This window comes from Phocoena sinus, chromosome 21 (genome assembly GCF_008692025.1).
Source record: "Phocoena sinus isolate mPhoSin1 chromosome 21, mPhoSin1.pri, whole genome shotgun sequence".
NCBI lineage: Eukaryota > Metazoa > Chordata > Mammalia > Artiodactyla > Phocoenidae > Phocoena > Phocoena sinus.
This window is the reverse complement of record NC_045783.1, coordinates 6,236,789-6,264,113: the sequence shown is the minus strand read 5'-3', so window position 1 is coordinate 6,264,113 and position 27,325 is coordinate 6,236,789. Positions and strand designations below refer to the sequence as shown.

General features: G+C 43.1%; 1 protein-coding gene across 1 annotated transcript; it reads left to right on the top strand.

The window, feature by feature from the left end:
* Positions 1-8,941: 8,941 nt before the first annotated feature.
* On the top strand, positions 8,942-9,809 carry LOC116746866 (beta-defensin 103A-like). Its single transcript, XM_032618624.1, has 2 exons — positions 8,942-8,999; positions 9,664-9,809. The coding sequence occupies exons 1-2, from the start codon at positions 8,942-8,944 to the stop codon at positions 9,807-9,809; spliced, it is 204 nt and encodes a 67-aa protein (XP_032474515.1).
* Positions 9,810-27,325: the final 17,516 nt, after the last annotated feature.

Here is a 27,325-nt window from a genome sequence, read left to right as displayed (position 1 = left end):
GACACCATCTATTAAAGGTGATAAGAAATGTTCACAAATAGTGATAGCATATGACATTTCCTAAGGAGTTTGGCAATAGCTCCAAGCGTAGCACAAAATATGCCCTGCATAAATGCAGAGTAGAGAGCAGTCACTTTCAGCCAGGGTGGTCAGCATCGGGAGGAATTGGTATGTGAGCAGGGCTCTGTAGACTGTGCAAACAGCTGTGTGGAATGAATTGACTGGACACACTGATTGAATTTGAGGAATTAGGAAAAGAGAAGGGTCAGGAAGAATTAACTATATAAAGATGATGGGATACCTTATCTAGCTTCTCTAAGTCTTGGCTTCCTCAACTGTGAAATGCAGATAATTATATTAACCTTATTGAATTATTGCACAGTTCAAATAAAATAAATGCATACAGATTGCTCGGCATGGTGTCTGCATGTCGTCTGTGCTCAGTAAATGTCAATTCTCATGATAATGATGATGATTATCATTGCTGTGATAATATTAAATTCTTGAAGATGTTCGCTTTCATGGCCTTGAGAACAGAAAGAGGAAAAATTCCATAATAAACCAAAGATAGCAGTCAAATGATAGGAGGAAATTGGAAAGTGTATGTCTTTTATGTTACGTGTTACCATGTCAAATGCCTGTGTCTTTCCACCATTAGTGAAGGGCACAGAGCCCAGAGACTAAATATTGTTTATCGATGTATCCGTCAAGGCACCAAGTCCCAAGGTCCTAATATAGAGCAACTATCCACAAAGCTTTTTGGATGTTGAGTTGAAGTAGAGGGACAGGTTTCAAGATTGAAAGTAGCCCCACAAGTCACATGTCGCAAAGAGATCAAATCAAATGATTACTGGCAAAGAAGCCATTGGATTGGAGATGCCAAAGTCATTGTTGAACTTGGAGAGAGTGCTTCTGATGTATTTCTTGAGACAGATGCCGGGAAGCAATAAATTGAGGACCAATTGGTTGAGGGAATATATACTGGTATAGACCACCCTTGAGAAATTTGATAATAAATGAGCAAAGACAGTGAAGTAATGGTTTGAGGGGGAAAAAGGGTCAAGGAGAGATTATTTTTAAGTAGAGAATTAAGTGCGATTATGGGCCATAACAAAGGAGCTGGTAGAGAAAGAGAGGGTAAGAAAGTGGCTTGAGAGAGAAAGAGGATAAACAATGGTATATGGTTAAAAGAGGTGGATTCTAAAGGTATAGAAAGAAGAGCCTCGGAAAAGAGAAATACTCCCTCTAAAACAGAAAGAAAGAAGCAAGAATAGTAAAAATATACAAATTTGAGGGAGAACCTGGAACATGGAGATTCACTGAGGAGAGTTGGCTCCTGTACCCTCCATTCCCATAAGTTAAAAATACTTGGTGAGAGAAAGAATTAATTTTTAGAGCCCTGCTTATGTCTTTGACATCTTTGCTTAATTTGTGTACTCTAAACCATCAGGGTATCTTCTTCCACACAAAAAAGATATCATCAGGTGTCTAAGCTACAAAGAGAAATACAGGGAATAGCCCCAAATTTTTTTAAGCTGTATTAATTCAGGAGACATTTCTCCCCCTGGCAGGAGTCAACCTGGGTGTGTCCAGAAATGAAGAGTCTACCCTTTAAGCTCCAGCCTGAGTATAATATGAACGTTCATTCAGCGAACCCAAGGTCTCTTCTGCAGTGAACTCTTCCCTTCCAGCAGACACAAAGTAGGCACTGCCCAAGTGTTCACCACTGAAGACAACACAAGCTCCTTCCTGTTCCCTCCTGAGAGGTTCTGTTCCCCATGCAGTGGCTCTCATTTTTTTCCTGTTCTTGTAATATTCTTAAGCAACATCAAGTAAGTGTGGTCCTCACTTGAAGCAAAGTCAGGGAGGGTGATTTGAGAGGATTTGGACTTGTGACCCAAGTAGCACCTGAGAGGAGTGCTCTATGCAGAGTTGGTGCAGAATATGGACACAGAATCACTTTGCCAGTTTATTCGCCCTTTACCAAAGCTAAGAAGTATCTCTATGTCTGCTGGACCCATGAGTAAAATCCTGAGCGATAGTCCATCATCAGGGCAATGGTGAGGCATCAATGGGTCTGGCTGGCTTAGAGTGGTCCACGTTCAGTGGAGTGGGAAATGGCTGTATGAAGGTAAGACGTGGTGGGTGCAGAGAACCTTGAAAAGAAGCCTTAGTGATGTAGCCAAAGAGGATCTTAAGCATCACCTCTTCAAACTAATTTATTTTTCATATAAAGAAATGAGGACTAGAAATGGCAATGTACGGTGATTTTAGTGACAATTTGGACAATACAGAGTCTTAGTGACTCTCAGTGAGAGACCACTGAGAAGATACGCCCATGGCCTTCCTCAACAGTCTTTGAATCTTAATTCAAAGCTCCTGGGTGGGGCTTCCCTGGTGGCGCAGTGGTTGAGAGTCCGCCTGCCGATGCAGGGGACACGGGTTCGTGCCCCAGTCGGGGAAGATCCCACATGCCGCGGAGCGGCCGGGCCCGCGAGCCATGGCCGCTGAGCCTGCGCGTCCGGAGCCTGCGCGTCCGGAGCCTGTGCTCCGCAACGGGAAAGGCCATAACAGTGAGAGGCCCGCATACCACACACAAAAAAAAAGCTCCTGGGAGGAGAAAACAGGCACACTGCCTCTACTGAGAGCTCTTCCCTCTGGACTATGTCTAGCTGTGCTGAGAACCACTTTGCCGCTGAGGTGTGGAGGAATAGGACAGAGTGGCCGAGATCCAGCAAAGGTCCCTGGCATCAGTCCTGTCTCACAATGGCCACACTCCCAGAGCCATTGATAGACACCACTTGGAGGTAGATTATGTAAATGGTCTTTAACACACAAAGATTTTTGGAAGAGTTACCACCAGGCCCATTGGCCCAATTGTAAGCACGGCTTTCTCAGCCCTTCTCCTCGGTCTTTATTGGAGATGTTGGAGAGGTCAGCATTTTATTTATTTATTTTTAAAGATTTATTTATTTATTTATTTATTTCTGGCTGCATTGGGTCTTTGTTGCTGCAAGCGGGCTTTCTCTAGTTGTGGTGAGTGGGGGCTACTCTTCCTTGCGGAGCACGGGCTCTAGGTGCGTGGGCTTCAGTAGTTGTGGCACGTGGGCTTCAGTAGTTGTGGCACATGGGCTTTAGTAGTTGTGGCTCACGGGCTCTAGAGCACAGGCTCGGTAGTTGTGGCACACGGGATTTGTTGCTCTGCGGAATGTGGGGTCTTCCCAGACCAGGGCTCAAACCCGTGTCCCCTGCATTGGCAGGCGGATTCTTAACCACTGCACCGCCAGGGAAATCCAAGTTCAGCATTTTAGATCATTTAAATCTTAGATCTACAGCTCGGTGCTTTGTGACCTAGAAGGGTGGGATAGGGAGACGCAAGAGGGAGGGGATATGGGGACATATGTATATGTATAGCTGATTCACTTTGTTATACAGCAGAAAGTAACACACCATTGTAAAGCAATTATACTCCAATAAAGATGTGAAAAAATCTTAGATCTAATTTTTCATGAATTCTTGTCATCACCCCCACTACCAAATCAATGCAGACTTGTCCCCACGCTTGTCCACTTGGCTAGACTAGACGGTTCACTGTTCCCTAACTTGCCCCGTCTCCCCACCATGTGCTCTGGCTCCTGGGGTGAACAGTTGTGTCTCTGACTCTGCTCCACCTGGCCAAGCAGATAGGAGCCCATGACTCATGGTGAGCCAGGCATCCCTCATGCCCACACTTGTCTGTTCTTTGCACTTCCTCCCTTCACCTTTCTATTGATATTTCCTCTATTTTTTTTTTGTACAGTGGATGGAGCAAAATGTCAAATAAGATGTTCACAATTCAAGAGTATTTTCAGGAAGCTAAAGGGTCAACCATGTTTGCTCATGCCTGGGAGATGCAAAAATGCCAAGAATACTTGCTGTCTGAAGATGATGTAAAGTATTAGTCCACACCCAGGGGGTTTGGTGGAGACAGCTCAGTCACCTAGTGTGAAATACAGCCTTTGCCTTCCTGGTCCACGTCCCCATGTTGAAATGTAGCTTTTTCTGACTTGGGTTTGAAGGGAAGACCGTATCTTTTAAAGCAGGAGTAACGGCTCAGATGCCTACAGGAAATATGCAAATGTATTAATGTATGAAGCATGGGAATAAGAGTAAGTGGTAAGCTAATTTCTAAACCTCCACGGAGACAAAACAAAATACCTCCATAGATGGCCCCAAACTAAAAGCCTACAGTTTGCCACCCTTCCAGAAGAAAAGGCAGTCTGTGGTTACATAGTTAAGGCAAGGTTTTGTCTCTCCTGTTTTCTTTTCTTTTCTTTTTTTTTTTTTTGCGGTACGCGGGCCTCTCACTGTTGTGGCCTCTCCCGTTGCGGAGCACAGGCTCCGGACATGCAGGCTCAGCGGCCATGGCTCACGGGCCCAGCCGCTCCGCGGCATGTGGGATCCTCCCGGACCGGGGCACGAACCCGCGTCCCCTGCATCGGCAGGCGGACTCTCAACCACTGCGCCACCAGGGAAGCCCTCTCCTGTTTTCTTGCTTACATTCTTCTGGAGAAAAATAATTAAGCTAAGATAACAGTGATATCTTGGAATTCTAGAAGCTGCCTCACCTACAATGGGAAGCACACAACTGTGAGAATGTGTAAACAAAGGGCCACAATTAGTTGGTAGCAACCAGCAACTCTATACCATCATCTCAAAGCTCCCATTTTATGCTAAATCTTAAGATGTTGATAAAGTAGACAGCAGGGCAGTGTGTAGCAAAGTATTCTAGCTGGTGACAACGTAGTATTGGCACCAGAAGTGGAAGAATGAACAGAACTTTCATAGTGTTATGATTTACAGCATGGACTTGGAAGACGGTCAAAATGCAACAAGGGAAATTGAGGTAAATATAAGACTCTCAAATGGGAGGAGTTTAATATGGACAACTGGTTATAGAGGTGATAGGCTGAGAAATCAAGCCTATGGTGAGTCACTTCAGCATTTGCAACAGCAGAAAGGCACTACTATCCCTGGGGCTAGAGGGACAAAGACAGGAAGGAGGTAACCTTCCCAAAGCCTGGGATATGGACTGCGCAGCAGAAGCTGGGGTGGTGGTGGACCTGCCTGTGGAAGCCAGGCCCATGGATGAAGTAGCTTTCTGGCCAAAATTGAAAGCACGGAGGAGATGCCTTCTGAAGTTCAGGAAGATAAATATCCCGGCTTCTCACCAAGTCCTGCCTTCTCATCTTCTACCAGTGCATCCCTTTGGCAAATCTACATGGTACCTGGAGGTCAGGAGTGTCTGGGAAATGTACACAGTTCCCTACAGCTCAGGGCACTGCCATTTACTAGCTGGCTGGCCTAAGGAAAGTCACTCAACCTCTCTGAGCCTCAGTTTCCTCATCTGTAAAATGGGATAATGCGTATCCTTGCCTATGTAACTTAAATTACAGTGGTCATGGCAAGATTAAAATGGCTGCAAAGGAGAGCGGCTGAGTCACACTTAGACTCTGTGAAGATAAAGAAGAGTGGAAATCCTGCAAGGGAACCCACGCCACAACCTTTGCCCTACCTTGTTATTGGTAACCAGACCTCATTGGTTATTCTTCCCCAGACCACATGGGTGATCCGTGGTAATCTGCAGTTTACAAGTTAATTTTATATCATTAACTCATAGGGCTTTCACTGTGGACTAAACAGGACATTGATTACTCTCTGTGCTTTACTGCTGAGGTACAGATGCTCAAAGAGCTTGAGGAATTTATTCAGGTAAACCCAAATAATAAATGATAGAGCTGAGAGGTAAGTGGGAACGTCTCACTCCAACCTGGACCTCTGCACACCACATAGTACTGCCCCCGGACCAAAAACTTTCATCTACCAAATCTCTGCTCCATATTTTAAAACCAGAGTTTAAAAAATAAATAAAGGATTAGAGGAGATGAGAGGAAAGTCTGACATGAGCGAAAATTGTTGAATTACTCAAGTCTCTCCTCTCTCCACCTAATCAACATAGAAAAATGCTGACTCACAGCAGGGAGAAAACCCAGCACGTCCAGTCAGCAGGGTCTGCATCTCCAAGCCCTGTGAGTCTAGGCCCTCTCGGCCTGGGGAGTCGCTCCCGTTCTTGTCAATGTCAGACTCACAGGCATGTGTGAATTATTCAATGGTAAACATGTAACTGCTATTGCTTGAGAGGCCAAAAGTATTGGTGACATAAAAAAAGCTGTAATAAGTCAAAAAGAAGGCAAATCAGAGTTACCAGTGTCTCCCCAGGGCAGAGAAGTGAACAGTCTCACTCTCCTATTGTTTGAATTTTTACCACAAATGAGAGTAACTTTTATAAACATCTTAAAATACAGAAATGTTCCTCAAACTTCATTTTGCGAGTGGGGTGAGTACCACTGCCATGGCCCGCTCCGCAGTCCCCAGTTTCCAAATCAGCTGACAAGAAAAAGTGGCTTTCTCTCCCAAAGAACCTCTTATGAAATAGTGGTGTTGCCTTGGAAAGCCCTCCCTGCTTTGAAGGGACAGGTTAGACCCTGGGTTCACCGTGGAGGTCTGCTCTCCAAGTGGGAAAGTAAGTCCTCACCGGTAACCAGAGCTCTGAGGACTCCAGCCCCGCGCCTGGGCGGAGAGGGGGTCCTAATTCTCTGTGACACCCCTGCAGCTATCTCTTTTACCCCCTGTGAGGCCGAGTGAGACTCTTTACCCAGTCAGCACCTGCCCACCCGGAATTAATCTCCTTCCCCGGTTAAACATGTCTGCATTGGGGAATCAAATTAGCGCAGCCTCTGTGGAAAACGGTATGGAGCTTTCTCAAAAAAACTAAAAACAGAACTACCATATGACCCAGCAATTCCATTCCTGGGTATATATTCAAAAAAAGCTCAACACACTAATTTGAGAAGATACATACACCCCAGTGTTCATAGCAGCATTATTTACAATTGCCAAGACATGGAAGCAACCTAAGTGTCCATCAACAGGTGAACAGACAAGGAAGATGTGGTATATGTATATAATGGAATACTACTCAACCATAAAAGGAACAAAATAATGCCATTTGCAGCAACATGGATGGACTTGGAGGATATCATGCTAAGTGAAATAAGTCAGACAGAGAAAGACAAATGCTGTACAATATTGCTTATTTGTGGAATCTAAAAAATACAACAAACTAGTAAACATCACAAAAAAGCAGACTCACAGATATAGAGAACAAACTAGCAGTTACCAGTGGGGGGAGGGGAGGGGGGAGGGGCAGATAGGGAGAGGGGAGTAAGAGGTACAAACTGTTATGTATAAAATAAGCTACAAGGATATATTGTGCAATATGGGGAATACAGCCAATATTTTATATTAACAACATTATAATACAGGGAATATAGCCAGTATTTTATATTTTTAAAAGTGTGACTCACTATATTGTATACCTGTAACATATAATATTGTACATCAACTATATTTCAACTAATTAACTAATTAAAATAAAAATGTCTACTTTGTCTCAAATCCTGAACTGATGAGGGAAGTTAGATTTTAAAAGTATGAAGAGTCTACCACTCGAAATTCTTCTTAAATCTGCTCTCCAAACTTGCCTTTCAGCATGAATTACCTTTCTTCTACATTTCTACAGCCTTGTGCTTGAACCCTTATTATGGCCCTTATTAAAGTCCATTCTCTATGGTTTATTCGATTCTATGCCCGTCTACATGGGAGTTCCCTGAGAGAAAGAGCCAGAACTGGCCCCTCTTTGTATTTTATCCCTTCTATCCCCTCACCTACCCCAAGCACATGGTACTTTATCTATAGCAGGAGTTCAGAATTTGCTTACAGAATCCGATAGGTACAAGAGGATCCTGAACCCACAGTCCTAGATCTAAGACACCCCAGAACCCTGGTGGGCCCATTACAATTGCTTTCACACAAAGCAACAGCCAGCCAACACCATGATGATTTCAGCTTCCAAGGAAATAATCTATCGGGTATAACCCACTGATTGCATTTCTTAACATTTAAGCCTAATAAGTTTTTTAAAAAGCAGTTGGCCCCCTAAATATTGAATCTATATCCAGTGGAAATCACCTGACCCCTGGACTTCCTTGATGCTCACGACACAGGAGTAACCAGAGGTTGTAAGTGTATCTTCCGAAGCTCCTCATTTGTACAGGGAGTGTCGCCAATGAGGAGGAGATGTCAGTCCATCAAATGTATCACCCCAACATCCCCAACAAAATGACACACCTGCTTGACTCATGACTTGGTGGTTTTCAGACAACAATGAAGTACATAAGCTGTGCTTCACCCAAGGGGCAACACCCCGTCACAGGCCAAGGGGCATAAGGGCAGGGTCTCTGGAATGTAGCCCACTTTTCCTCCCTTCCCACACTACTTAGAAGCTGATCCTGTTTCAGAGCAATTTCAGGCGTACCCGTGCAGGCTCAGGGCGTGGCCTAGCCCCAGTTTACGCCTAGATTCTGAATATACCAGTCTTGGACTGGACTGATGTGGTTCCCCGTGGCCCTTGGGCTCTCCCAGGACTTTAGGAAGAGGCAAACGCTTAGAAGGACCACAGTGGAGACAGGTGAGCTCCCACCTGCCTGTCCTAGGACTCCATACGCAGGAGCAGGCAGGTCTTTCCCACCTGTGCTGGCAGCCAGACCTGAGCCAGACCTACACGAGCACCCAGAGCTCAGAGGCATCAGGATAGCCCTGCGCTCGCATCAAGCTCTGTGTCCCCCTTAGGTTTGTAATTAACTCCTGGGAGGAATGGGCGTGGTCTGCTTTGTAAGATACGTTGGCATGAAGCATCAGGAAATACATCATATTGTCATAGCTGTAATATTACAGGAATTGCAGCTTTTGAATGCTTCTCCCTGTGGCTATGGACCTGGAGCCTTTATAAAGTGAGCCAGTGCGCCCTCCTGTCCAGTCGCAGCTGCGAAGCCGGCCAGCCATGAGGGTCTACTACCTTCTCTTTGCGTTGTTCTTCTTGTTCTTGCTGCCTGTTCCAGGTAAGAGGGGCTGGGAAATGAGAGGGCGGAAAGGATTGAGAATATATAGTTCAGAGTCAGCCCTCTCCATTCTTCTGGGAATTTTAGACCAAATAGATTTATTGTCTGGGAACTAGACATAACCAATTTTTTTCTTTCTGACAAAGACCATTAAGAACCTTAAAGTAAGGGTCTCGATCTCTTCTGATTCACTCTTAAGAGAAAAACCAGATCACAAAAGCCACCCCTTCCCGGGAAGGCCGTTATACCTGTTAATGAGACAGGAGGAAAGTGATGTAAAACTTTAATACCAAGAGGAAAAATTGACAATCTGAGAACAGAAGCACAGACTCCCCTTTTATTAGCTTAGTGGTTGGTGGTAGAGTCTTTTGGCCTCTAGAGCGTCCCGGGGGACCACCGTGGCCCCGGCCTCCCAGGTATCAGTTCACGGGGGGGAGCTGCCCGTGGTCATGCCACTTTCTCAGCACTCCGGCGGTTTATGGCTGAGCTGAACCCATGGACACATTGTTAGTTGCTTAGTCCCACCTTCTACTTTACTCCTGATGGTATAGAAAAAGGAAAAAGAAAGAAAAGCAAGGCCACAGATCAGTTACGTGAGGAATTCCAAAAGCCCAGGTTTTGCACTTCCTAAAACCTTCCCGTGCTTTCCGTTTCTTCATTGCAGGTGGTGCAAGATTCATAAATATATTACAGAGGTATTATTGCAAAGTGAGAGGCGGCCGGTGTGCTCTGTTTGGCTGTCTTCCAAGGGAGATACCCATAGGCACTTGTTCCCGCAGTGGTCGAAAATGCTGCCAAAGGCAGAGATGAAAAATCCAGAAGCGCAATGAGAATGTTGCCAAGTGTGAAAATGCTCCCTCGAAGTCTATAAAAGCCAAATCAAATTAAAGAGTTTTCACAAAAAAATTAGAAGGTGGATTCTTTTTTTTTCTTTTAATTCTGGTCATTGTGCTAGTTGTTACCAAACAGGCAACTTAGGAAGTGTTGGTGACTCACCTTTAATTCAAATAAAGTATTATCTCTAGAGCAATCCACAAGAGGATCTAAACTGATGTCCCAAGGGTTATCAGATTTTATTCCTCTTTTGCAAATTTTGCACCCCAGTGACACAGGACTCCTCGTTCTTCCTGAAATATTTTCTTCACTTTCTTGTCACCCATTTTGAGTTTCCAGTTCATCTATATGCCATAGCCTCTCCCCATCAAATCTATGTCTAATTTTTTGATGATGGCCATTCTGACTGGTGTGAGGTGATATCTCATTGTGCTTTTGATTTGCATTTCTCTAATGATTAGTGATGTTGAGCATCCTTTCATGTGTTTGTTGGCAATCTGTATATCTTCTTTAGAGAAATGTCTGTTTAGGTCTTCCGCCCATTTCTGGATTGGGTTGTTTGTTTTTTTGATATTGAGCTGCATGAGCTGCTTATATATTTTGGAGATTAATCCTTTGTCAAATATTTTCTCCCATTCTGAGGGTTGTCTTTTCATCTTGCTTATGATTTCCTTTGCTGTGCAAAAGCTTTGAAGTTTCATTAGGTCCCATTTGTTTATTTTTGTTTTTATTTCCATTTCTCTAGGAGGTGGGTCAAAAAGGATCTTATTGTGATTGATGTCATAGAGTGTTCTGCCTATGTTTTCCTCTAAGAGTTTTATAGTGTCTGGCCTTACATTTAGATCTTTAATCCATTTTGAGTTTATTTTTGTGTATGGTGTTAGGGAGTGTTCTAATTTCATTCTTTTACATGTAGCTGTCCAGTTTTCCCAGCACCACTTATTGAAGAGGCTGTATTTTCTCCATTATATATTCTTGTCTCCTTTATCAAAGATAAGAGAGTGTGGAGAAAAAGGAACCCTCTTGCACTGCTGGTGGGAATGTGAATTGGTACAGCCACTATGGATAACAGTATGGAGGTTCCTTAAAAAACTAAACATAGAACTACCATACGACTCAGCAATCCCACTACTGGGCATATACCCTGAGAAAACCATAATTCAAAAAGAGTCATGTACCACAATGTTCATTGCAGCTCTATTTACAATAGCCAGGACACGGAAGTAACCTAAGTGTCCATTGACAGATGAATGGATAAAGAAGATGTGGCACATATATACAATGGAATATTACTCAGCCATAAAAAGAAACGAAATTGAGTTATTTCTAGTGAGGTGGATGGACCTAGAGTCTGTCATACAGAGTGAAGTCAGTCAGAAAGAGAAAAACAAATACCATATGCTAACACATATATATGGAATCTAAAAAAAAATGGTTCTGACAAACCTAGGGGCAGGACAGGAATAATGACGCAGATGTAGAGAATGGACTTGAGGACACGGGGAGGGGGAAGGGGAAGCTGGGATGAAGTGAGAGAATGGCATGGACATATATACACTACCAAACATGAAATAGATAGCTAGTGGGAAGCAGCCGCATAGCACAGGGAGATCAGCTCGGTGCTTTGTGACCACCTAGAGGGGTGGGATAGGGTGGGAGGCAGACGCAAGAGGGGAGAGATATGGGAACATATGTATACGTATAGCTGATTCACTTTGTTATACAGCACAAACTAACACAACATTGTAAAGCAATTATACTCCAATAAAGATGTGAAAAAAAAATCTACCTCTGAAACTTCAATGCATCCCTCAGGGTTTTTCCCAGGTCCCTCTGAACACTTTACACCTCAGAGAAGTGGGAAGCCTGACTCTTCCTCAACCATTCCACTGGTTTTCCTCTCATCCTTGCCTCCGTTCTGGCTGACCTCATGTCTGGCATATAATCTCTCCCCTAGCTTTGTCTCCAAACTTTAAGCCACCTCTCAGGGGCCATCTCAAATTCTACCTCCTTCTGGAAAACACAGCTTATTTCCCAAACAAATACAACCTTTCCCCTGACTCACCACAGGGCTCTGACTTAAGTACTCCATCTGAGTCTTGCTTAATTTTTGCATTGTATACATTTGCATATTTCCAATCTCCATATTTGGTCGAAGGATTTTGAAGGGCAAGGACCTTGTCTTAATCACTTCTGGCCTAAGTGTCTTGACACAAAAGCTGCTCAACAAGTGTTTAGTGAGTTGAAGTACATTCCAAGGCGTTGGAGCCATTGCTCCAACTAAGTATTTAGTGGTCTCTCGAGGCTGATACGGAATGATTCCAGCCAATGGAGTGGGAGGCTCATTGCCTCCGATTCTAGCCCTCAGTCAAGGCACTGGGCTCGTAGGAAGAGGGGAGCGGACACTCAAGGACAAGAGCTTGGACCCCACGATTCATCATAAAAAAAAAAAAACAAACTGCTGCAGGAACCGCCTTCTTACAGTATACAGCTAAGGAACCAGCAAAATGTGTCAAACCACTGTTTCAGACACTGGACACAAGCAGTGCAGGACGATGATTGAGGAGAGATGAAAACAAGTGAGGTGAAACTTAGGAAGTCTCCAGCCTCTACAGGAGACAGATTTCCAGGCTAAAGCATAGAGAGGAAGAACCCAAACAGACCAGCAATTCTTCTGAGTCGAAGAGACTGGGATCAAAGTTCAAACAGCACAGGACATCCTCATTTCCAGGACAGAAAACCAGCAAGGGGCATCAGGATGGGGGTGGGGCTCCTAAGGGTATATGGGAAATCTCTGTACCTTTCATTCAGTTCTAAAACTGCTCTCAAAAATGAAGTCATTTATTTTCAAATAAGGTAAAAACTTTAAACATAATAACAACAACAAAATGCTAAGAAAATTCCTGAGCAGCAAACTTGTTCTATATTAAAAAAAAAATATTCAGGCAGAAGGAAAATGATACCAGATGGAAATTTGGCTCTACAATGGAATAAAGTGTGATGCTAAGACTCCAGACACTATCTTCAGGAAAGAGATGGTCATTTTGTTAGGGGAACCACTGACTGAAACTGTCCGCCTTGACCAGGTAGGATAGTAACCACTTGCATGAGTTATCTTACAACAGGAGGTCCTGATAAGGAACGTGGAACTAACAAGCTACCACCAACAGGAAGAATTCGGGAAAGGTCAAAAGGAGAGAGGAGACAGCAGTGCATATGTCCTACCAACCCCCAGAATCTTTCTCGTTGGAATCCATCTTGGCTGAGTGATGCGTGCACCACGAGGAAGGACCCTGAGTCAGAGTGATTGGCCAGAGACAACCTGGAAACAAACCTCATGACATAAAACCCAAGACTGCGAGCCCTGTGGTACAGCATTCTCCTGGGTTCCATTACCCTGCTGCTCTCCACCCGGGTGCCCCTTCCCAATAAAGTCTCCTGCTTTGCCAGCAAGTGTGTCTCCTCGGACAATGCACTTCTGAGTGTTAGACAAGAGCCCACTCTCGGGCCCTGGAAGGGGTCCCCCGATCCTATGTGACTGAGTGTTCTAAACCTTTTTGATATTTTTTGGACAAAACTTCCCAAATCAAATTGTAATGAAGTTTCTTTGACCTCTAGCTAACTTTGGGATGCTTCAAAGGGCCCCTGAAACATCCCAAAGAGAGAGATTAAACTAATTAGGTTCATTTGGTATGTTAAATTAGATAGGAGGTGTTGTCAAATGAGTAATACATCTTTTTAGGTTGTATTGTATGCTAAATGTTACTAACATAGATATTCTAGAAATTATATGTGATTCCTAAAAATGTGATATGTCCTGATAAAATGTTATCAGTCACAGTTCTAGTTATTACCTTAAAGTGTAATATGTCACGACAGTAATCAAGTTTCTTTGTCAATTGCATTGTAATCAGATTTTAAACGTACCTTCTTGTAATTCTTTTGTCATTGTCTTTAGTTAGGTTTTATTCTGATGCCTTAGCAAAAATGCTTCCTCTTCAAGAGGATTTAGAGAAAGGACTTTTGGATAAATATAAGTTTCTGACTTTCAGACCAGAAAGCTGAACTGGGTAAGAAATTGAAAAATTCTAATGGGAAACCTGATGATTTCATAAAGTTGTTAATAAAAAGGATTAGTTGCATAGGACTGAGTGAACTGGTGAATATGGTTATAAATTTTATGGTCTCTATCTGGAAAATTACTGGTTTAAATCTGTGTTTTCTAGGTGGAAGGAAAACCTCCCCCTCAAACTAATTATGACTTACAGTAATTTGGTAAATTATACATTTGTAAGCAGAACTGAAACATTTATCTTTTCTCTCTATCTGCTTCCTCCAGATGTTGGAAACTCTTAGCTTCCCATCAGCTTTATCAGATAAATTAGGAAGGCTACTCACTGACAGGTACAGAAATCTCAAGGTATTTTGGTGATCTTGAAAAGGGATGAATTCACCTAAATCTGTTAAGCAAAATCTGTGATAAGCCCTTGGCTTGACTTTCCTAGCCTGGAGAGGTCTTTTAAAAGTTCAGCCTGAGACTTCTTAGAAAAGATTCAGCAAAAAAAAAGAGTCTGTATGATCAATTACAGTTATATAAATCATCAGGCCAAGTTTATTGAGATCAGACCTATTCTGCAAACAAATTAGTCTTAATATTTGGTAAAAAATGAGGGTAATTTTAGAGAGCAAAAGATTATGTTTCAGTGAATATTAAATTCCAGTTTTGTTAATGGAGGTCTGAATTTACAAAGACTCACCTCTCACGTCGTTCCTTGCTGTTATGTTATATTAGTGTAGAGTCTAATTGAATTATTAAAAGGACACTCTAAGTCTCTTTCTGAAGCTTATCTCAGTAACCTGTCTTTGGATGAAGATCAGATGCCCCACGACCTGCAACCAGGGAATTATGCATACTGGAAAAGACATAATTTAAAGAACTATCTCCAACCTAGATGGAAGGACCCTTATCAGGTACTCTTACATAGCCCATGCACAGTGAAACTGAAGGGAATTGACTGTTGGATTAATTTCCACTCACAAAGGGCCCCTGCACTGGACAGGCCTGTAGAGGGGATGGCTGACCTCAAAATCACCTTAAAACCACGCTCAAACCGAGGCGAAACTACACTGACAACAGGATGAGAAGAAGACAGACATCAGAAGTAGACAGCTCGCACAAGATCCTGGACCTGACTCGTATGATCATTTATAATGTTTTCTTGACTTCTTGGATGCTTGCATATGAATCAAATGTTTTTCTATCACAGGCATGATCCTATGCTAGTTTTAAAAATCATTCCAATTGTTGGTTTTGTGGCCAATTGCCTGTGTCTAGTACTTCTGGGTTACCTTGGTGGATTTCTTCATTCCAAGGCTGTCATTGGTTAGCCCTTAGGAAATTTATTTTAAAGAAAAAATTATAGTCCTGTTCAAGCCACTGTTGATATTACTAGGTGGGATCCCCTCACGTAGCCAATTAATAATACCTGCTCTGACCCTGGCCATAAATATAAATTTTTCTCTATTACTCCAGCTCCATCAGAGCAACAAGGAAAATCTCATATCAGTGATCATGATATGGGAAGAAGCAGCAAGAGGGAATACTTTCCTGGACCGAAATAGACTACTAAGACAGGTGGTCCAAAGACTTTTGTCTACTAGTAAGGCCTAGTCCAGTAACAGCACACCGAGTAGCCTATCAGCAAAATCTTCACCAGACCTGGGAATGAGTATTCCTAGCACCGTGGGATGAAATGGTCATGAAATGCCTCCCAAAGCACGGTCAAAGTTATGACCGTGAGGATGTCCTGTCACCTACAAATTGGCACTTGCCATCTACCTCTACAGGGACTAAACCATGACCTGCTGCAACTGCTGACCTTCAACACCTCCTGAAAGGAGTTCAGGGTGGAGATCAGAAACGAGGCTCTCTCTGGAAAAACTAGTAGAACAGGCCTTCAGATAGTTAGATACTGTCAGAAGAAGATTTTTATGAGCCCAGATTCTTGCATCTTCTCATATCTAGAAAAGCACTAAAATGATTAACGTTGACATCCACTTTGGCCATTAAGGAGAGAAATGCAACTGAAAGTCAAAATGGAGTAGCTGTGGTTCAGACAACCAATGCGGTTCAGGCATTATGGACGTGATTTCAGACAAGTTCTTGCTAAGAACTAAGAAGAATGCTTAGCAAATACTGCTAAGAACTTGAGGTTTCTGAGCTGTGTCAGACTTGGGATGCCACCAGCCATTCTCAAAACAATGCCTGCTGGCAGCTGGTAGCTGCAGCCTTATGGTTTCAAGGTATCCTCTTGTAACTATTAAATTTTTAGACAATGAAATTGCTTTAGATCAGATATTAATAAAAAATAAATAAAAGAAGATGTTTGGTGGCCAATACTTCCTGTTATGCATAAGTTAACATCACATCAGAAGTTCAAACCTACTTAGATAAAAGTAAACAACTGGCTACCCGGCTACAAGTCTCCCTAAGGTGCAAGGTACAGACTGGGTTTCGGGCTTATTCTTCTGATTTCCTCAGGGAATAAGATTTATTTTGTCTATTAAAATTCCAGTTGTCACTCCTCCAACTACTTCTAATTGGGTCTGTTACACCAAAATGGCAGACCAAGGGATTGAGATTTTAATCGTACAAGACTCACATCCTGGTGAGTCTTGAAGGGCACGGTCCTGGTTCCCTTTCAAGGAGTATACATAACAACATTTTTGAGTTCTTCTGCAGAAAAGGGACCCCCGCCCAGGTGGAGGATGGTAACTTCAGGCTGAGCCCAACATTCCTGGAGCACCACCCTGTTACCTCGCCAGCAACTATCAGAAGACAGTCACACCCTGCAGCCCTCACCCCAAATTTTGCCTTCCTTTTCTGGGCCTGGCGATGACCACCCTGTTAGGCTTCCTGTTTGGCCCCTGTCTGTTTCAACTGTTTACCAGGTTAATCTCTGACAGAGTCCAACAGTTTAAGGCTAAATTGTTGCTACGACAAGGGTAAATGCCGGTTTGGGGCACAGAATATGTCGATTTAGATCAGGTGGAGAGAGACTTCAACTCTACTAGGCAGGACTACACCCACTCTTAGCAGGAAATAGTTACAGAAGAAAGACGTCTGCCTCAATTTCCAAGAAGTATCTTGAGTATGAAGTCTCTCAGGGGGAAATTGTTAGGGGAACCACCCTAACAACTGAAACCGCCTGCCCTGGCCAGGCAAGATAGTAACCACTTGCATGAGTTATCCTACAACAGGAGGTCCTGGTAAGGAACGCAGAACTAACAAGCTACCACCATCTGGAAGAATTCAGGAAAGGTCAAAAGAAGAGAGGAGATGCCAGAACTTATGTCCTACCAACCTTCCAGAATCTTTCTCATTAGAATCCATCTTGGCTGAGCAATGTGTATGCCATGCCACCAGGAAGGACCCTAAGTCAGTGATTGGCCAGAGGCAACCTAGAAACTAACTCCATTACCATAAAACCTGAGACTGCAAACCACGTGGTGGAGCAGTTCTCCTGGGTTCCCTTACCCTGCTGCTCTCCGCCAGGGAGTCCCTTCCCAATAAAGTCTCTTGCTTTGTCAGCATGTGTGTCTTCTCGGACAATTCATTTCCGAGTGTTAGACAAGAGCCCACTCTCGGGCCCTGGAAGGGGTCCCCTTTCCTGCAACAACTTCAGTAAAAATATAAGACCCAGATATATGCTATCTATTAAAAACCCACTTGAGAAACCAAATATAAAGGCAAAGATAGATTAGAAGTGAAAGGATGGAAACAGATATGCTACAGAAACATTAATCTAAAGAAAACAGAGTAGGCTATTTGGTTAATTGACTATAAATCAAGTAGCTTTTAGGACATGGAGTATGACCAGAGGTAAAGAGGGGTATTTTTCCTAATGATAAAGTGTTTAATTCATCAAGAAGACATTTTAAGGGACTTCCCTGGCAGTCCAGTGGTTAAGACTTCGTCTTCCAATGCAGGGGGTGTGGGTTCGATCCCTGGTCAGGGAGCTAAGATCCCACATGCCTCGGGGCCAAGAAACCAAAACATAAAACAGAAGCAATGTTGTAAAAAATTCAATGACGACTTTAAAAATGGTCCACATCAAAAAAATCTTAAAAAAGAGGAACACATATTAATACTGAATCAGAATGTATCTAGCAACAGAATTTTAAAGTTCTTAAAGAAAAACTTATAGAAATAAGAGGAGAAACAGACAAATTAACAATTACAATTGGGTATTTCAGCACTTTTCTGCTTGTCATGAAAAGAAAAAGCAGACAAAGTATCAGATATAGAAGAGTTGAACAACAGTAGAAAAAGTTTTTTTAAAAGCTGATACTTTGAGAGGATCAACACAATTGTTAGAGCTCTCACTAGGTTCATTAAGGGGGGGAAAGGGAAACTACAAGATGCCTCAGGTGTATGCCCACCCTCCAGGCAAGTAGGAAAACGAGAACAGTTCTACATCTCAGCATTATGTAGACAAGGAATTGCCACAGGTGGCAGTAATCTACACCCACATTCATTACCTCCTACAAGGTCAAGCTCTTATTTTTTTTTTTTTAATTTAAGGTGTACTACCAAAAGCAACTACAGATACAATGCAATCTCTATCCAAATTCCAATGACCATTTGTAGGTCTTTTTTAGAAAAAGGTCTATTCATTTCCTTTGCCCATTTTTTAATCAGGTTGTTGTTTTGCTATTGAGTTGTATGAGTTTCTTATACATTTTGTATATTAACACCTTGTTAGACATATGATTTGCAAGTACTTTCTCCCATTCTGTAGGTTGCCTTTTCATTTTGCTAATTGTTTCATTTTGTCGATTGTTTCTTTTGCTGCTCATAGCCAACAGGTTTAGAAAAAGATGCTCAATGTCACTAATCATCAGGGAAATGCAAGTCAAAACCACAATATCACCCCACATCTGTAAGGTTGGCTACTAGCAAAAAAAAAATAAAAGACGAAAGATATTGGCAAGAATGTGGAGAAAAGGGAACCCTTGTATACTTTTGATAGGAATGTAAATTGATCCAGCCATTATGGAAAACAGTATGGAGGTTTCCTAAAAAAACTAAAAATTGAGCTACCATATGATCCAGCAAAATCCCACTTCTGAGTATATACCCAAAGGAAATAAAATCAGAATCTCAAAGAGATATCTGTACCCTCATCTTCATTGCAGCATTACTCACAATAGCCAAGATATGGAAACAACCTAAATGCCCATTAATAGATGAATGGATAAGGAAAATGTGAATACATATATTGGATGTAATAATAATATATAATATATTCCAATAAATGTGGAATATATTTTATTCCAATATGATATATTCCAATAAATGTGGAGTATATTATATTCTAATATAACATAATGTAATATTATTCAGCCATAAAAAGAAGAAAATCCTGCCATTTGTGACAACACAGACGAACCTGGAGGACATTATGCTAAGCGAAATAAATCAAACACAAAAAGAAACAAAAAACATGTTTACTAGGTGAGAAGAAGATGTATTAGCTGTAGCTTAACTGCTCCGCGGCATGTGGGATCTTCCTGGACCGGGGCACGAACCTGCGTCCCCTGCATCGGCAGGTGGACTCCCAACCGCTGCGCCACCAGGGAAAGCCGGGACACCCCTTCTTGCTTGGAGAACTGAGCCACTTTGCCAGAGAGACACTGCATCAATTTCCTAGTCACAGGTGAAAAGGGTTGAGGACATAGCCTTTATCTTCCCTTTAAAGAATGGGACCATGAGTTACCTCTCAGCCCAGGCATGATGGTAACCATTTTCCACACAGCCTTGTTTTGCTTTGAGCCTGTGAAAACTAACAATTCATTTAGATTTTACCTAAAATCAACCCTTCCCCCAATCCTATAACTACAGCTCTGGTTTCTGGTGAGACACCCCATATTTTCACTAGTGTGTGACCTCCTTGCTGAAGCAACAGGATCCTACCTTGATGGACAAAAATGCCCCTTGGCTTTATCTCCAGGATAAACATAGCTGCAAAGGAGTCATCCTTAGAACTTGCCAAAGAAAAGAAGCAGTTGCAGTCATCAAAATTCCTGACAAGGGCCGTGTCCCTATGTCCGACTAGTGACTACACCAGAAGCTTGGAGGGGAACTCCTCTGAAACTCCCTACGGCACCCTGTCCACTCGTCTTTTTCACTCCCCTTCAGAGACTTCCTGCTGTGGAAAGCCATGCCCGGTTTTGCATATAAGACAACATCATCAGCTTCCTTTAAAAAAAAAAAAAAATCTCTGCTGTGCTGCAAACCATAGATCTTTAAAACACAGCATTTTAAAAGAAGAAAGTAGACCACGATTCAGTTTTACTTCTTTTTCCAGTGCTGTATTATAGCACTCATCCAATTGACCCTGTAGTAGAGATTTTGCTTGCAAAATCTACAAATAGATACATATATTATTTATAGATAATTATGCATAAGTAGATGTCCATCTCTCTCAAACATCATTTAGAGCTAAAGCGGAAGGACTCACGATTAATACAACCTATCTTCCCTCAGAAAAACCCTGCCCCCCGGGGGCCAGGCACGGGGCTCTGTCCACTCCCGGCGGCCTCCACTGGCTTTGCTGAGCCTCAGAGGCTCTGAGCCACAGCGGGAGACCTCGAACAGGCCTGAAGCTCCAGGGGCTCCTTCAGGACTGGGTCCCCCAGGGGGCATAAAGGACTTGCAGTTCCACTCCGAGCTTCACCACAAGATCCAAGTGGCAAGTTTGATCACGAGCTTTGGCATTTCTGAAAAGCAGACAGGCCACAGGCTCTCAAATACTAAAGTCACTTAGTGACAGATGTCGCCCTGAGAAACCCAGTTGAGGGATCCCCACGGCTGTCCCTGCTTCGTGATATTAGACCGAGGAGATGCGTCCAGTGACAGCGTCATCCTTTCAATCTTTCCCTGTTGAACGGAAACGGAGCGCTCATCTGTGCCACCACCTGTCCCATTGAGATGATGACACATTTGGGGAGACTTTCACATGAATGTTGCCTAGGTGGGGGTCTCTCTTCCCTCAGTGTCCCAAAGCTCTCCTTGGGCCTGGAAAAATGTGGCTATCTCTAGGGATGCTGGGTTTCATGCCCACGGACTGAAATTGCCTTGGGATGGACTAGTTCCTGGTTTGGCCTGAAACAATCCCAGACTCTTAGGAAAAAACAAAGTGGGCAGATTCAAAGATCCCAGGGGCAAGCAAGTGAGCGGCAAGAAGTCTGTTCCCCAGGGGAGACAGGCCACGCCCCTCATCCCACCCCCCACCCTTCAGCTGAACTCAGTGCAGGAAGAAGTTTCTGGTCCCAAGGGCAGCAGGAAAGGTTTTCCTGGGCTTTCCCATGGCCTGATTAGCATAAGGGTGACTGACTCTGCTTTGTGTTCTAAAGGCCCTTCCCATGAGACACAGGGCAGAGGCTCTGTAATTACCAAATGTGTAGCAATACTGAATTCTCTGAGTAACCTGGAACCTTGAAAAAGGGCAAAGCCCAGCCTCCTCCAGTGTCAGCTGCTGTAAAGCTCCCCAGATGCCAGCATGAGGCTCCGTTACCTCCTTCGTGTTCCTGTTGCCTGTGTCAGGTAAGCTGGGCCCCAGAAGCCGGACGGATGAGCAGGTGCAAAGGATAGGATAGTCACTCTCTTCTGTTTCCCTCTCTCTGTCCCTCATCCCTGTCTCCACACGATCAGACTAAATAAACTGTATGGACTGCTCACGAGAACCCAGCACCGTGTCCTTTGGTGTGGAAGGAGTCTGAGAACCTTCCTGCACAATTCCCAGCCGCTTCTGAGCCATTATGTGTGAGTCACCAGCTCCTAAGTCCACCTCCTCACTGTTTTTCATGTGGAGGAAACAGAGGAAGCCTCTGTTAGGCGACTCTTCTTTTTCAATAAAGGCAAAAAATTTGATTTCGTCCAAGGACAGAAGTGCAGAATGTTGCTTTATAAATCTTTATAATTGGGACTTCCCTGGCAGTCCAGTGGTAAAGACTTCGCCTTCCAGTGCTGGGGGTACGGGTTCAATCCCTGGTCAGGGAGCTAAGATCCCACATGACTTGGGGGCAAAAAGCCAAAACATAAAATGGGAGCAACGTTGTAACAAATTCAATAAAGACTTTGAAAATGGTCCACATCAAAAAAAAAAGAAAAAATATTTCCATTAAAAAAAAATAATAAATTAATAAATAAATAAATCTTTATATTTAAAGGGTAGAGTCTCTGGGTAACCAGAGAATCCCAGAGGGTAGTAAGGCTCAGCCTGGACTTGGAGAACTGCCGTTTGGAGCACTCCGTGCTTTGTCTTCTCAGTGGGAAGGTCCTCCAGGACATGTCCCTGAAAGCGCTACCCTCGGTTCACGGGTTTTTTGTTTTTGTTTTTGTTTTTGTTTTTGTTTTTGCGGTACGCGGGCCTCTCACCGTTGTGGCCTCTCCCGTTGCGGAGCACAGGCTCCGGACGCGCATTCGTTCTTGGCGAGATGGCTCCATGCAGCCTCAGAATCTTTCTCAACACAGCACTCCTGAAACATTCAGTCATCACGGTCAAACTAGACTAGACTTCCTGAACTGGAAGGGCTGTAGTGTATCTTCCAGCTCTGACATTCTAGTAAATTGGTATCTCCCAAGCAGAGAGGAATTCACAAACCATGAGGAAAAAGAAACCGATAGTGTTAACAATGACAAATAGAAACACATTCATTTCAGATACTAAGTGTCTACAATGGGCCAGGCACTCAGATAGGCGGCAAGAATGGAAAAGAGATGGCTGTGGACCAGGAAAGGTCTAACCTTGAGCTGAGTACTATACTGCCCTGATGCCTAAGCCTGTGCTGTCTTATATGCAGTAGACACTAGCCATGGGTGGTTATTTAACTTTTCATTTTATTAAAAGTAAATAGAATTTAAAATTCAGCTCCTCAGTCACACCCGCCACATCTTGAGTGCTTGATAACCACATGTGGCCAATGGCTGCCATACTGGTCATCACAGATGTAGAACACGTCCATCATCACAGATGATGGGACATCATTGCCCATGGGTCTCAGCAGTTCTCTCCCAATGAGACAAAATAGTGAGGCTGAGTTACACAAGGTAAAGAAAATGGAAACTAAGTGCTGGTTTAGTGCCTGCACAGCTGCCTTCAAGGTTTATACTTACGCAGCATTTTATAAATTATCTTACTTTCGCCAATTGGAGAGGAGCTTCCTAGAATAAACGTGTTTTTGGTTTTTTTTTTGGCGGTACGCGGGCCTCTCACTGTTGTGGCCTCTCCCGTTCTGGAGCACAGGCTCCGGGTGCACAGGCTCAGCGGCCACGGCTCACGGGCCCAGCCGCTCCGCGGCATGTGGGATCTTCCCGGACCGGGGCACGAACCCGTGTCCCCTGCATCGGCAGGCGGACTCTCAACCGCTGCGCCACCAGGGAAGCCCCAGAATAAATGTTTTGATTCTCAGTGCTAAATCACTCTGATGTTTCCTCGTGGCTTTTTGCTGTTGTTCTGGTTAAGATATTTATTTCTTAAACTCGTCAGCCTTATGTTACTACTTAAAAATTATATGCTGAGAGCATAAAGGGTATAGCACCAAAGATCCCAGATTGGTTCAGTGAGGCCAGACTTTTAATGGGCAATAGCCAGTATTGTTGAATATTGGACACATTTTTATATTTATTTCTTAACACAAAAGCCCAGGGTGTACCTGCCAACTTCCCCTCCCTCAGAGGGTCCCTGGGCTCAGTGTCATGTGAAAGGCTCTCCTTTCAAGACTGCACTTTGGGATTTATTGGGTGGAGATCAAATCTCAGGCTGAGGGGCAGAACATGCCGTCTGTGCCCTGTGGTTTCACGGGTTCCACAAAGATTCCTGCCCCAAAATGCAGGAAGGAGTAATATCGTTCCATTGGAATTTTATTCCTATCACCCAAGTCTTCATTGTCTGTAGGGTTACATTAAGTTTTCTTAATCTCTTCCTTAGCCACACACACAAAATTTATGTGATAGCTTGAAAGAGATCCTATAAATCATATTTTCAAACATTAATGTTCTTAAAACCCTTCGACAGTTTTCCTTTGCCCAGGAATTCAACCAAAACTTTATTTTATCTGTTTCCCAACATTCAAGCTTTTCCTTGACTTCCAAGTTCTTATTCTACTTCTTCTAGTTTGAACGTTTCATTTTTGTTCCCAGTTCTGAGTTCTTGTTCCTTTTCCTCCTTTTAATCCCATGGCTGTAGGTGTAACTCAGCCTCATGCCTCCTGTATCTGACATCCCTTTTATTCTTAACCTTTATTCTTTAGCTTAATTTATTATCATACAACCTTTATCTGGTTTTAAGTGTGATTTGGTTGTACTGCTTATTAGACTTTTATCATATTCTTTAGTGGAATCTCAATTTTTAATTTTTTCTTAACTTTTAAGTGTTATCCTAAAATGTCTGTCAGTGTTTTATTGCCATAACATTTCTAAGTGTCTTATTATGACTCTTGCAAGGGAGGAACACTCTTCTGATTTCAGTAGCAGGAAGAGGGTGGCTTTTCCATGTGAATCATGAGTTAATGGGCTCACGCTCTGGTCCAAGGCAAACCTTTCCACCTAGGTCCTGCATCTCGTTTCCCTTGCTTACTCGTGGGCGAGACCCAAACCAGCTCTACCCCTTGTCCCCTTCTACTGAATCTATAAAAACTAAAAGCAACCAAACACCTCTTCCTTGACACTACAGCATTCAGCCGCTCGATCTTGCTTGTGCTTAGTTTTTCAGCAAACCCTTTGGGAGGCGTGTCTGCAGACCCCACTTCCTCTCAGACCCTCTCAGGGGGTTTCAGAACACTCCACCACTCCACCAAGATGACTCCAGTCAACAGGGGATCATAATACATCCTTTATGACCTCACTCAGCCCTTCCTCTGCCCACTGTTGATCTGACCCCTAATTATGTGGCCACGGACAGGTGCTCACAGGTGTCCCTGCCTGAATGGGCAGGCAGTAGACAGCCTGAAGAGGGTGAAGAAGCCAATTGCAAGGTAGGTTTTCAGGAGAGAAACATCCGTGGTTGAAGAAGGGGTGGGAATACATGCATATTTAGGGAGTCAATAAAAAGGATAGCTTTCGGTATAAAAGTATAGGAGATGGAAATGTGGACACAAGCTTTTAGTCTATACTTTCTTTTCTATTATTTATTATTATTATAAAAGTAGTACTGATGCTGGGGCTAAGGAAGTAAAACCCTCACAGCTAGTCTGTAGAATTAAGTGTGACTTACTTAAGCAGATTACTACAAACACTTATTCTATTTTTAAGTCAACATCACTAAATTAAAATAGATCTCCACTTCGTGAAAGATTCAAACGCTGATCAAAAGATAACAAGCGAAAACCTTTTATCGCTAAGTTGCTTCTGGACAGAGAGAAAATGTCAGAACATAGTCAGTTCATTTAAGATAGAAGAGAGGGAGATGAGTGAAGACCGGATACTACGACATTTTATGACGTACTTTGACATATTATATTGGGAATGGGTGAGTGGGTGGGTGTCTGTGCTCAGAAACACTTTTGGATAAAGCAAGTTAATGGGCTCTCACCAGACCCTCAAAACCCAAAGATTATGCCTGAGCCTTTCTTTCTTCTCTCCCTCCCTCCTTCCCTCCCTTATTTCCTCCCTCCATCCATTTACTCATTCACCCATAAATTGACTCTTCCATACTAGGACCTATTCATATAAACAAATATTTGACCACCTGCTCTATGCCAGGCACTGTTCAAGGTGCTGAGAATATGAGATAATAAAACAGGACTTGTTACTTTAGAAATTTACATACAGTGAAAAAGAGAGCTATAAACACTATAAAGCAAAACTGAGATGACGAGAAGGAAGAGATGGAGAGAAATTTCAATGGTTTACCTTGTATACTTCTGTGCTTTTAACTCAAGAATACATTGACGTAATGCCTCCAGCCCTTAAAGCCTCACCCGGCGGTGGTCTGTACAAGACCTTGGCATGGTAAGCTTGCTTATGATGGATCAATTCTCCCCTTAAAATGGTAGCAAAACATTTTTGAGAGTAAAAATGGAGAGATCATTTCAATTTCCAAAATTCCTTTCCTTTTTAAATTCTAAAACGTGTGAGGGGGTGGTGTTTATTCTGAAAGGAGAAATGGACAGGAGCAGAGACATGCAGTAAAGGTGAATGAATGAATGATTTGCTAAAAGAGTTCAGTTTTTATTGATTTTTCTCAAAAAACCCCACCAAACTTCAGAGCCATAAGCAGAAGTGAGAATCAATGCAGAAACACTGAACGTTCTCAAGTTACGCTCAGGCCCTAACCGAACATCTTTATTAGGAATATAAGCCTTTTCTCTCTCGCTGAATTTTTCAAATTCTTTCCCAGATCACCTGCCCCCATTGATGTGTGCCATCAGACACTGCCAGTTCTACCTGGAATCCTGAAAATTCCTTTCCCATGATGAGGCTACTATACCTTCTCTTTCTCTTACTTGTATGTCTTATCCAGACAACATCAGGTAAGCTGTGGATCCAACTGGTGGGATGATATATAGTGGATGACCTCGGAGCCTGGAATAGGGAAGGTCAAGTTGATTCATCATCCAGGGATGCGCTGATCTATGTAACAAATGAACAATATCATATCTGAAAGGAGCATAGCATATACAACATGCTCCACTTTACAAATAAGGAAAGAGAAGCTTAAAGAAATGCAAAACATTCTCCCGTGATTGCCCTTAATTAGTTGGTAGCAAACCTATAAGTAGTCATGGTGATAGACAACAGTCTCAGGGGACTTTACAGCTTACAAATCATTTCCACGTGGATAACTAATAGCAAATACTATTGACCACTTCCTCTTTACCAACAGAAAACTTTTCATGTGTTGTCCCAAATGTATTCCCCATAACAATATTTATGGGGTAGGTATTTTTAGCCCCATTCTACCGATGAGATTAAGAAATGAAGTAACTTGTTCAAAGTCGTGCAGGTTGTATGTAAGGAAGACTTTAACTCAAGCCCGAGTGGGTTTGATTCCAAAGCCCATGTTTTTATTAAATATTCAACAATCCCAGAAAACCGATTTACTTAGTGGATTATATATAAACAACAACTGTTTTTAGCTTGAGTATGATCCATGCAGCACTTGGGTCATACTCAGACTAAAAGATTAATTGTTGCTCATCTGAAATTCAAATTAAACTGAGTGTCCTGCGTTTTACCCGGCAAACCTACGCCTATGTCAGCACGTGCCAGGCTATGCTGTGGTGACAGCAGCCTCCAAATCTCAGCATCTTAAAAGAGCAGAAGTTTAATTCTCGCTCAGATGATACCAACCCATGACGGCCACGGGGTGCTGTACTCACCGTAGCCGCTCCGAGCCTCCTGACGGAGCAGCTACCATCACGAAGGCTGCTGGTCTCTGTGTCAAAGGAAAGAGCTCTGAGGACTCTCATGATGGCAATTAAGGGCT

Bases quoted from the DNA above. Each gene is read 5' to 3' on its own strand.
- LOC116746866 (XM_032618624.1), top strand. From the start codon at position 8,942: ATGAGGGTCTACTACCTTCTCTTTGCGTTGTTCTTCTTGTTCTTGCTG. The intron at 9,000-9,663 runs GTAAGAGGGGCT...TCTTCATTGCAG, and splicing joins GTTCTTGCTGCCTGTTCCAG to GTGGTGCAAGATTCATAAAT.